This window comes from Pyxicephalus adspersus, chromosome 7 (assembly GCF_032062135.1).
Source record: "Pyxicephalus adspersus chromosome 7, UCB_Pads_2.0, whole genome shotgun sequence".
Taxonomy (NCBI): Eukaryota; Metazoa; Chordata; class Amphibia; order Anura; family Pyxicephalidae; genus Pyxicephalus; species Pyxicephalus adspersus.
In genome coordinates, this window is record NC_092864.1 from 32049183 (window position 1) to 32061696 (window position 12514).

General features: G+C 37.8%; 1 protein-coding gene across 1 annotated transcript in view; it reads right to left on the reverse strand.

The window, feature by feature from the left end:
- Positions 1-5126: 5126 nt before the first annotated feature.
- The window catches only part of ASIC4 (acid sensing ion channel subunit family member 4), a 178009-nt gene continuing 170621 nt past the window's right edge, over positions 5127-12514 (reverse strand). Inside the window, exons 9-10 of the mRNA XM_072418026.1 lie at positions 9828-9932; positions 5127-8315 (exon numbers count right to left, since the gene is read on the reverse strand). Of these exons, the coding sequence (XP_072274127.1) occupies positions 8202-8315; positions 9828-9932 (219 nt within the window). The 3' untranslated portion in view covers positions 5127-8201. The remainder of the gene's footprint in view (positions 8316-9827; positions 9933-12514) is intronic.

Genomic DNA, 12514 nt, shown 5'->3' on the forward strand with positions numbered 1-12514 from the left:
GAGAAGGAGGAGATGTTATGTAATTCACAGAGAGTTATAGCGCAGGTTGTTCACAGAATGGTAGCAACTGGCGTACTGACGCAATCGTGGCTTTGTCTCGAGAGAGATATATAAGGGTAGCACGGGGTGTTATGACGAGTTTGAAATTGAAGAGGACTCTATTCGTAAGGGATTTGATCAGCATGAGTTGAGTGATTTGGCACATGATTTAGGACTATCGAAGAAGGCTTCAGAACTCCTAGCATCAAGACTGCGTGAGAAAAACTTACTTGAAAAAGGAACGAAGGTATCGTACTTTCGGAAAATTGCACTTCTGCAAAACGGACAGTGGCTTTGTGTATTGCCATAACATACCTGGTTTAATGGAGGAATTGGGAATTCCGATCTATAACTCAACTGAATGGCGACTATTCATCGATAGCTCAAAGCGGAGCTTCACAATGGCAAAATATTTGGGTCAGTCCCAATTGGCCATTCAGTTTCTCTTTGTGAAGAAAATGCAGACATAAAGAGAGTCATTGAGTTGTTGCAATATCACCAACACAATTGGGTCATCTGTGTTGACCTTAAAATGGTATTCTTCCTTCTTGGTCAGCAATGCGGATACATCAAGTATCCCTGTTATCTGCGCATGTGGGATAGCAGAGCTTGTGAGAGGTATTGGGTGGAAAGGAATTGGCCTGCAAGATCTGGCCTAAAACCAGGTGATCCAAACATTCTACATGAGCCACTTGTTGATAGAAAGAATGATATATTCCTGCCTCTGCACATGAAACTGGGTCTGATAAAGCAGTTTGTTAAAGCTTTGCCAACTGAAGGAAAAAAAAATAAAGGCCGGTGTGTTTGATGGTTCACAGATTCGACAGCTCATCAAAGATGAACTTTTAATCAGGACAATGTTGGAAGTCGAAAAGAATGCTTGGTTATTATTCAAAGCCATTGTCAAGGACTTTCTTGGAAACACACGAGCAAATAATTACACAGAAATTGACCAGTGCTACAAAATTATATATATATATATATATATATATATATATATATGTATATATATATTGCATTTAAAGTCCCTCACCTTTTCTTTTTCTATTATTTGTAACACATGACTTGCTAAAAAGCTGCTAAGCTTTAAAATAATAGAGTGCAACACATTTTGTGCAAACGGTGTCATATTTTAGTAGGTATATTTTTGCACTCTTCATTCTTGTCTGTTATTGGAATGTAAATCTCTATTCCATTTAGTTATATTCTCTAATGGTGCATGGTTGCTTCAGTTATATGTTATATTGGGTTATAACATGTTATACCCAAATATTGAGTAAAAATGCTAGAAAAAAAAATGAGGCAGCTAAAAGCCTTTGTCAAATATTTGTCAAGTGACATGTGGCAGCCACTCTACAAAAAAGGAATTTATATTTACATCCCCTGAAATTTAGAATTTAACAACCACTAGAAATCAAGATACTGCATTCAGGAAAAGAAACAAGTATATGACATCAATTTATAAAAATTGACATAAAAAGGTCTAGCTAAGGTGCAATATGACTCACCCAACCAGAGAGTGAGAGCAGAGAGAAGAGATAGAGAGCCTCTGCATTCCTTTGTCCTGTGCTACCACAAGCCATGAACTATGGCAACCCTTGACATGAGTGGGCAGAGCCAGAACTGAGCCAGTGCTCCCCAATCGACTCACGTAGCCATGGCGATCCACCCCTGACTTGGAAATTTTCCCACTGTACACCTCAAAATCTCTCATGGCACACTAGTGTGCCGCGGCACAGTGGTTGAAAATCACTGGCTTAGTGTACATTAAACAAAAGGTTGAGAACAGACAGGTAGGTTTCTTTACTGAAGAAACATACTGTGGCCCTTCTAGAATAAAGAACCTACCACCTGCCTGTTAACAACTTTTTTAATTTTTAGGTTTAGTTCAATGTATTTTTTAAATTAAAGCATGGACCTGAAATTGACTTGGTTTAAGCCTATTGCAACCACTGTCCAGCAGAGCCTAGGCTGGAAGAGGCAGAATCCCTGCAGGAAGCCAACTGGATGTGTTGTAATTAGATGAAAAGGTTTGTTGTCATGTGTTCACATTCCTCTTATAAGGCCATCATAATGTGCATCAGTGGATGAAAAAAAGGTCAATACATTGCTCAGATTTTACCTGGCACAACAATGGCTAACCCCTACTTATGTGTTTTGCTCCCCATACTGACTCAGTGTAGTTTTCAATTGTTTTAGTCAAAAGTAGGTTCCTTGGTTAATATTTGAGTATTGTAATTTGTAGAACACTGAGCATCATTCATCATGGGGTGGTCTGGTGCAGTTTCTCACAACAATGGTCCTACAGGGGACATCAGCAGAGAAAAGTGTTGTGGTGAAAAGTTACAAGAAATAGAATGAAAAATGTAATGCACCAGGGCAAAAAAATTATATTGTGTTTCTCATATAAAGTGTTTAGGTATTTGATGTTTGTTTCAAAGAAAGAAAAACCAAAATAGGTAAAATAAAAAAGATAAAACAGACCTAAACTAAACTTTTTTACTTTACATATAAAAAAGAGGGTGCCACACCGCTCCTATAAGTCTTGATCGCTGCGGTGATCAAGACTAAATGGCAGTACAGAGCCTCCCAGGATACCTACGTCATGCATCCCTGGAGGCTCTTAGCTGCTCCGTCTGCGCATGCCTTATCTCTGGCATGTACAGAAGGGGCATTTTTTCCCATTAAGGGGAAAGAAATGCCGACCTCACCCATGACCAGTGGGATGGTCTCTCTTTTTTTCCTCCCTTTAGAGCGGGCTACCAAGGCTAGTAAGAAGACTAGAAGAAAAGGCCGAAGATTGTGGCACCCGGCGCTTCCTCCTCCATCAGTGGGATTAAAGGTGTGATTTTTTTTTTTTTTTTTTACTTTAGTTCTGCTCTTAAGCTACAGCACATACTGATATACTAACATACTATACTAGTGATATACTAACAATATCAAGGCGACAAATTTTGTGTACTTCTGTACATTTTGTATTTTTTTTTTCTATATTTCATTTTCTGAAAAAAAATCAAATCTCAATAATAGAGCAATTACCCTAATGGGCAAAAGACAGGGTCTTTAAAGACTAATATACAGTAACTTTATTTAACATATGCAGTACTATTTTTACCCAAGGATATCTGTGGTGTAAAGGGAAACAAAAATTGAGTAAATATTCTCCCCGTTATTGCCGCTTCCTCATGGGATCAGTTTTCTCTGTATTAGAAAAAAAAACACACACACAAACGGATTTTCAGCTTTCAAAGCTGCCTAGGTTCCCTGCCTAAGCTCACGAGGGAAGATTGCCGACATTCGAACACATCATATCAACGTGTTCTTTTGTGATAAATTGCATCTTATGTAAATCCTGAACTTCAAAGACCCAGCCCTTCTTAAGAACCCCATCTCGCTGTATTCACAAAGGCCGGGGTTGTTTAGCACCCTCGTGCGAGCTGCAACCGGCTTTGAAGTGAGAAAGAAGTAAAGTGTTTCTAACCGCCAGTGAAAAAACGTGCGTTTAGGTAAACGAAAATCGCGCTCGGGGGAATGGCTCTACGACAGAGCCGCTAGTGTGTGTTCGAGACAATTGGCCTAATTACTTTAAAGCTGTGTATTTTTAGGAGCGGGCTTTAAGTCTTATTTATGTGCACCAAAACGTCTTTTAGGAATCCCAAATCGGGCTGACGTCTAATGAACAAGGCAAAAGAAAAAAAAAAACTCTGCCGATGATCGTACAGGGATAGGTCCCTGGTGGGCGAAACTGAAAATGTATTATTTGCACAAGATTCATGCTGTGCTAGCATTGCTGGATAAACCAAATAACTCCAGCTTATTTAATTAGGAGCTTCGAAAACAGACATCTGCTGCAGCCTTGAGAAAGCAATCAGAAAACGTGTTCAGTTGGTTAAAATTGCCATTTGTGTCTGCATTTAGGGAGATTTTTACTTAATTTTCGCACAGCCACTGGGACAAGAAGAAAATGCAATATCAAAGAAAAAAATACCTTTTAAAAGTATTATAAGGAAGTTTTTGATTTTTCATTCTTTCTAGGAAACTTTTTGTGGGGTCATCTATTATTATTTGTGTGGTACTTCCTGTACCATTGCCTCCCTGTAATAGGAAATGGCAGAAGATTTTCCAAGCAGGGCTTAAGAGTTCTTAACTTACCCCATGTTGTTCCAAACTAAATTAAAAAAAATGTATTATCAGGCCCCTTTATTTGAGAACCTTTCAGATTCTCAAAGAACTCTTATCATTATGTTTTCCTTATGTTACCATTATTTCATATCTTGGTAATATCACTGGGTGCTTCTTTGTGCAATGCAGACGGACCATGGATAGTAAACTGAGCTGGTAGGGTGCTGTAAATAACTTCCTGAAATATCACAGCACCCTACCTTGGTACTGATCGCAAAAACCCCTAACCTTGATGCAAGCAGTGACCTGGCTTTATGGAGGATTGGGTTGCTCATAAGGGCAGCATGGTGACTCAGAGGTTAGCACTCCGGCTTTTGCAGCGTTAGGTCCCAGGTTGAAATCTCAGCCAGGACACTATCTGTAGTTTGCAGGTTCTCCGTGTTTTTGCATTGGGTTTCCTCCAGGTACTCCAGTTTCCTCCCACATTCCAAAACATGCAGTTAGGTGAATTGACTTTCACCCAAAACTGGCCTTAGACTGTGTTAATGACATATGACTATGGTAGAGAAATTGGATTGTGAGCCCCTTTGAGTGACATGACTATGGACTTTGTAAAGCTCTGCATAATATGTCAGAGCTATATAAATACTGCATATTAATAATAAATACATTTTCATTTAGACCTATGAGACTACCGAGTGTGGAGGTGAACAGAAAAAAGAAAACTGGTTCAAGGACTGACTCTTGGTGAGCACCCACAAGGAGGGAGGGTAGACGAGGAGGAATTACCACTGAAAAATTTAAAAGGAGCGGTCAGACAGGTAGGAGGCAAACTAAGAAAGAGCAGTGTCACTGATACCAATGGAGCTCATGATTTGGATTAGAAGTGGGTGAACACTGTGATCAACAGAGCCAAAAGCATTGTAACAGATACATTAATATTATTAAAATTAAAACGAGAGAAGTCAACACTTAAAAATACTTTTTATTTTATAATTTTAACATTAAAATATTGGACGATCAAAATAATTCTTTGCCTTAGCTTCAGTCATTACATGGACAGAGAGTTATACTCAAATAAAGGCTCCATCATGACCCATTGAAAGAAACATTTGACCTTAATTTTGCACCCAAAATGTGCTCTGCTTCCTCTTAAAGGAGTTGTGTAGGCAAATATAAAAACATTCTCAGAATATTGCTCAGGGTTAACATGGCAAAAGATTTGTAACACACTCTTCAATGCCCATTTTTATTTTTACAACTTGCTGCATTTATCAGCCAATGCTAACACCTCCTGTTGCAGTGACACGATTGTTGGGGATTCCTGATGATATTTCAGACTATGGAGAAAGGTGAGTCAAACAGAGGGCACCAGTGAGCCGCTTTAGCTTCTGGTTACATGCCTTCTGTTTGTTCAGAGTTATTTCACTGGCTCACAACACTTCAGTTGAATGTATAATAGACTATTTTTATATCTTTGCCAAGGATCAACACTCCTCATTTGCTTCTTGAAATATATGATATTCGCTGTCAGATATAATTAGAAGTTATAACTCTATTCAGCCTTTCACAACCCCTTTAAATTGGAAATAATGATTTCAGGAAAGTACCACCTGGATACATGGAAAAAACATCAAAAATACATTAATGTCTCGGGAAATAATATTATTGGTTACCATAAATAATTTTTCTCTGGATTATATGTGATTTATTATCTGTCCCAAAGTCATTACCTATCTGGGATACATTGTTTACAACACTGCTAGAAGATCAAGATAGAAATAATGTATTAACACCATTATTTATCATACAGACCAATCCAAAGGAGGACTGGCCACCAAAAATATAAATATATATAAATAGTTCTGACATTTAATGAAGATGATATCTGTAAATAAATAATAATGTCATTACTTGAATGGCTATAATGTTTAGCGATACGCTTGGTTATGAATAATGAGTATATGGTTCAATAATAGGTTTCTATAGGGCCTCCAGGAAATGACTTTAGAAAGATTTAGAAGTTGTAAAGTTAGAGGTCATATTAGAAAAAAATGAGATTTCATCTATGCATGTGGAAATACTTTCTTCTCAATTATTTTCTTGATGTAGAGTTTATCTCCATCTAACAGGAGTTGTTAGAGCTCTTTAGGCATCTTGAGATTTGTTGGGTGAAACCCCTGTATGTTCCTGACCAAGAGTCTGTGTGATGTTCCAAAAATGATTAGGATCCTTGGCATGTCTTTCGAGCTTTCAAGATATTGCCCAAGGTTTAAAGGCAATATCTAAGCTGGAGTCACTGTTAAGAATGGATTTCACCATACTTTATATCGCTGCTCTACCAAAAGTCTATTCTTTTGTACAATTCTTCTATTTCCCTCTTTGTCTGAAGGTCCCTTACTATCTAGTTTAGCCTTTCTTGACTTTTTTTAACATGGGGGAACTCTTAAAATAACTTTCAGGTCTTCAAGGGACATTTTTTATAATTACGGTTCCCACAGCTCACTGTATATTAGCTTGTTGGCCATTGGGAAGAATGTCACCCCTACAGATAGTCAAAAATCATTGGTGCCACTTAAATTGACCTGAAAGGTAAAAATTGCTCATTGCTCAAGAAACCCCTAGCAACCTTTAGAGAAACCCTGGTTGAGAAACACTGATCTAGGTCTTTACTAAGCACTCAGTCTGCCTATGGTCATCAACAGGACCTGATTATGGTTTCCTCAACCATTTGTGATCCTCTTGTATCTTGTGTTTGGGAGGACTCAGTAATGGTATGGAACATCATTTGCAACCTTTCTGTCTTCAATGTGTAGTATCACCGACTCCAATATGTGACTCTGGTCTGGCGACCACAATATGTTATCTATTTACCACCATAATAAATTCTTCTTTCTTCTTTCTTGATCCTGACACATTTTTTTGGAATGTGACTCTTGTGCGGGATATTATTTTTACAACTCTAGAGGTTATCTTCAATTCCTATACCAATGTGAAATTGGTTTCCTTTACATGAAATCCACTAGCCATGTATCGCTTTATTAGGAAACAACAATTCCTTAGTGATAAAATGGGGGGGTACACAAAATGTATACAGTCTTACTGGGTGTGAGCATTTAACATACAACCTACTAACCGTACATAGTGGTCTTATCTTGCATGTAGTACATCAAGCTTAAAAAATGCCCATTAGGACCCAATTATAGAAAGAGATAATGTCCTGTCTACATGTAATAAACCATGAAAGGAACTCCAGAATTGACAGTCTCTATTGGTCTCCTATCGGTCATACCAGTAAGTCCAATCAACCCGGAGTACTTTACAGACCTTAGTTTGATAAAGGATGAAATATAGATTCTGTAGTTCCATCCTGTATCATCCTTGCTCGGTAAAACTCTGAGTAGTTGGTGACCTGTGCTTTGAATGATGAGTTAGACATATCATTATTATTGTGCCCATGGATTTATCCAATGCTGTAGGTGTGACAATACCCCTAAAAAAATCCTTTCATAAACGTCAGATAATAGAGTTGACTGTGCTGCTTGATAGGTGTACCTACTAACCACATCAGTACTCTCAGATCTTCCAAAATCTCCAGTCAACCTGGAATTGGATTGTCCATCACAAATAACCTGATCCTTTAACTGTTTTGCTTTTATTTTAAAGTTATCCTTGATAATTTAGCTGCACCTCTATAGAAGATGTTTTTCCTGAAAAAAAAAAAGATTAAATAATAAAGGCATATATGAAGCCTACATAGCAACAGATGAATGACTGCCCATATATCGCAATCGCAATCGCAAAGTGGACTCCCACTTGACATGAGAAAGAGAAGGGAAATTAAGGTTTTCATACATCTGCAGGTATAAGAGACTTCCCAAGGGCCCCTTTCAGGTGTGTCCTTATAAAAAAAACTTAGTCCATCCAAATGTTGGTTGCCTAAGAAGTCACTGAGAGGCAGGACACAATTTATAAACAGTGTATTTCCCTCATCAAGGAAAGGATTTGGTTCTGTCAGATATAACCACACTATTTTGCCTCTAGCAAGCAAAGTCTTCGAATACTCCATGATGTGTGTAATGTCGATGATGGTTTGGAAGCATTGTGGTGGCATATGCTCCTTCTGGATGTCGTCCATGGACTTCACTGGAGCTCTAGATTGAAAAAGAAAGGTAAAGAGGATCTGTATACAAAGTTGGCAACTTTTTCCAAACATTGAGAGACATTCCCATGTATTAAGAGGTTGTGAGTCTGGTCATCTTCACAACAAGATGCCTGTTTGTTCTTTATTCATTTGGTTTTTACTGTCTATCTTGCTCAGGAACTTTTATGTTTAAATTTTTAGAAAATAGATTCAGAAAGTTTGGAGTGTATTGGATAACATAAAGAGGGACTGTACTGTACTGGGGGTGGTGAGTTCTGCCATAATCATTAAGTATATACAGTATACATGCCGCTCTGCAGCAATGACGGGTCCAGGATTCTCTGATTGCTGCATCAGAGGAGGCAAAGTGGCATCTTTGCCACCAACTCCATGGCAGAGTTGCCAGAGAAGATGGCAAACCTCGTTGGCCATTGGATGACCACTGATGATGTAAGTCCTCATGCACAAAAATTACATTGTGTATGGCAGCTAGCTCTACAATAAGGGGCACAAGCAAAGTACAGCATAGCAGAGCCAGGGCTCTTTTTTTTGAGAAATTGCATGTCTCTTTTGTCAATTAGCTCTACCTCTAGGCATACTTTTTAATTTTTGAGTTTAGGTCCATCTTGGGTTATTAAAGATGCATGTTTTTGGGATGCCTATAATTAAATTTTACATGATTTCAGAGCCAAAGTATCTGTACAAAGTTTTTATATGTTAATGATGCCATTGTTTATGATAAAGGGGGAGGTGTCTTGGTTGTATTGGATCCTGGATGTTGGTACCCTTTTGGTTACCCCTCTCCAAGACTATGAAGGTGACTTATGAAAAGGTTATTACAAAAAATTAAGTTGTCATTGGAATAAGAATGAAAGAGAAAACCTCCTGTGGTGACATTTGATAGCAGTGATAGCTTTTAAATAATTTAAGGGATATGTTATCCTTCAGCTCATCCTTCTGTTGGATTTTGGATTTATTTTATTTAATAAAGAATATAATTGTGCAGGCACACTCATGTTATAAGGTGACAATTCTCCATCCCCATTTTCCTGTTGTTCTAATACATTGTGACCCCCTCCATTAATATTCACTCGTATTATAAGGTGACAATTCTCCATCCCCATTTTCCAATTGTTCTTATTTTCACCCTGTGCATGCTCTCCTATTGCAGATCAAAACTAGGAGTGCCAAGGTGTGGTACATAGAAATACCCCACTGTTGTCACCATCAGGAAACCTGGCCTTAAAAATTGGGATGCATGGAAATAAGAAGTTACAGCAGGAGATCAGTAGCAATGAAATTGAACAAAAGATAATTTTTAAAAAAAAAAATGTTACTAAACATCATAATTAAAACCCAGATGCTATTTATATATAGTTAAGATTTCTTTTCAAAATGCCAGAAAGCATTTTATTGTATTCTTATAGATATGGTTTCGTTTTTGACGTCAATAAACTATAACTTAACAATACATAAAATTTGTCACTGCTGAAAAAGAAGCCTTAACCCAATAGATCCTTACCTGGTCATTCAGGTCATCCATGACAAGGGTTGAAATGTTCTCTGTAGTTTTCCTTACAGGCGACGGTTTCCGTTTAATTAGCCGGTTCACTTTGCCTCGTATCAGCTAAAGGCAAGACAGTAGGAGGAAAACAATAATGCTTGTTGCTTCACTAGTGCACAGAATTAAACGATAGACTAAATTTTCAAATAACAATTTAAAAGTAAAAAAAGCCAGTTTGATTTTTATTTTAGTATATATTAAAAGATTTAGAAGTAGCTATACAGTTGTTGAAAGGTTATTGGAAAATAAAAATCAGGTTAGGAGGTATGGGGTCATAAAGATGAGAACTCTGCACTGTATAACCAAAAGTACATGGATATCTGTCAGAATTAATTAATTCAAGTTTTTTTTTTTTTTTTTAGCAAGGGGTATTTTTACAAAACTGTAGTTTTGTTTTGATGAACAAGAATGGCCTGCACAAATCCCTAACTTCAACCCTGCAAATGTTCTTTTGGCAAAATAGGCATGAATTCTTCACACTCCAAAGATATGTGGAGTTATAGGGAAAGCCTTCATAGAAGAGTGAAGGCTGGTATAATTGCACAAAGGAAATGGGGTGGACGATAACTCCATAATATGACCATAATCTTGGAATAAACTGTACATTTTATATAGGTGAGATATTCAGCTATTCCCAAATGTTTAGCCAAACAGTGTTTATAATATATCAAGAGATTTGGATTTTTAATCTCTATATTAAAAATCAGGCCAGTAACACCTAACATATTTTAAGAGGTTCAGCCCCTTTCATACTTGCAGTGGAAAATCTTATGGTTATCTGCATCCGGGTGCATAGCAAGCTGCTGCTAAGAGACTAAGCGTTGCAAACTGCAATGCAGGGTAACACATTTGCATGTGTTGCCCTTGTGGTTGTGGTGTGGTTCTATCTGCATCAGAGGAAAGGCAAATGTGCATCAAGAAGTGACTTGTCCCTTCCAGTAACAGTGCTGTGATCCACTCCATGTAAAAACGTATGCACAAAACGGTGCAACTGAATGGGAGTGGTTCGGGGTGCAGTTAAACCTGCAGAGACTGCTGCAGTGAAATCTGAAATGGCCCTTCGTGGCACACGATCTAAACAAAAGTGTGAAACAATTGTCTACAGGTAAACATTAAAAACCCCGAGAGTCAGTATAGCTTCTTTGTGATTGTACTCATGGTTACAGACCTGGAAAAATAATTTTGTTGTATCTTTTAATATCAGCATTTTTAGTTTGTATAAAATAATTCCTGCTTTTTTTCCCGAAAACAGCTAATATATTTGAGTTCCTAAAAACGTTTCTTAAATTCATTTAAACCTTGGAATGGATCTCCAGGTGCACAGATTGGATAACCTAAAATTGGGCAAATTCCAAAGGATTTGGTGTTTTGTTCAGCTAGTCATGCGATTTTGCATAGCCAAGAATTGGAAAGAACCAAATGAAACCTGTCAAAGTCACATGACTAGCTCTCCTCTAATTGAAGGGGTTTGTTAAGCTTTCCTGGCTGCACAGTACGGCAAGATTTGGAAAAGGATGGCCCATGGCATGCACAGGAAAGCACACTGTAATGGAGACCAGAAAGTAAAATCCTAATTTTGCCATTATTGCCCTCTAAGTGGCTGGTAAAAGCATTGTGCTGTTACCAAACCATGGCCTGTGCTCAGGTAAACCAAAGAAAATTTTGTTTTTGGTACTCATTACATTTTAAAAGTGTTCCACTTTAATTACTTGCATTAACAATGCTGCTTTAGCTGATGCTGACTCTTACCGTACCTAAGAGTCCATTATCGTGCCTACTCAAAGAAGTTGTCTTTTTAAAAACATATTTCCTACAATTTTAAAGATATTCTCCCTGGTGTCATGACCGAGTAGCATCTGGTGAGCTGAAAACTCAAAAACGTGAGATATCACTAACATAATTCCTGCTTTTATTTCTGCTCACTTGAGAATTTTGGCCATTCCTTCCCGTATTTGTGTGGCCCAGCTCCTTTTACATACAATAAATACAAATCCAGCAGGGATGATAAGTAGCCTCTGTAATGGGCACAGCAGGCATGCAGAGCTGGGAACTCAATGCAGATATCTCACCAATAAAGTCCCCAAAAGATAAAGAAGAGACTATGCAATGCTTTAACACTCTATCATCTAGCACAAAAGCTGAATTATTAGGTGCATTTGGCTTTAAAGAAATTTAGACTCACAAACTCCCTGGAATAGAAAAAAAATGCTTTACATTTCTATTTCCTGAAAGCCATTAGAAGCTCTTTGGAATTTGGGCTTACAGTCTATTTGCCAGTTACCACAACTTGTATATTCTTCTTTAACACTGAATGGCTGATGCCAAGTACAACAATCCACTATTATTCTGCTGAAATTAAACACGGCGGTCCGGAGTTCTCAGAAACAGCTTGTTTATTCTTTACAAGCAAATCTATCCTGTTGGGGTTTGAAATGACCATCCTGGACCACAATGGGTACCCTAGTTGGCTTTATTAATTTGCCTCTGTATAAATTCATTTATACTATATGGCCAGAGGATTATGGATAGATGGACACATTTTTATGTGTTTGTTGGACATCTCATTATTCTGAAATTGACTGCCCACCCCAACCCTTTATGGCTACAACAGTCTTTATAATTGGGAAAGTAGCCCAGGGTGGTGG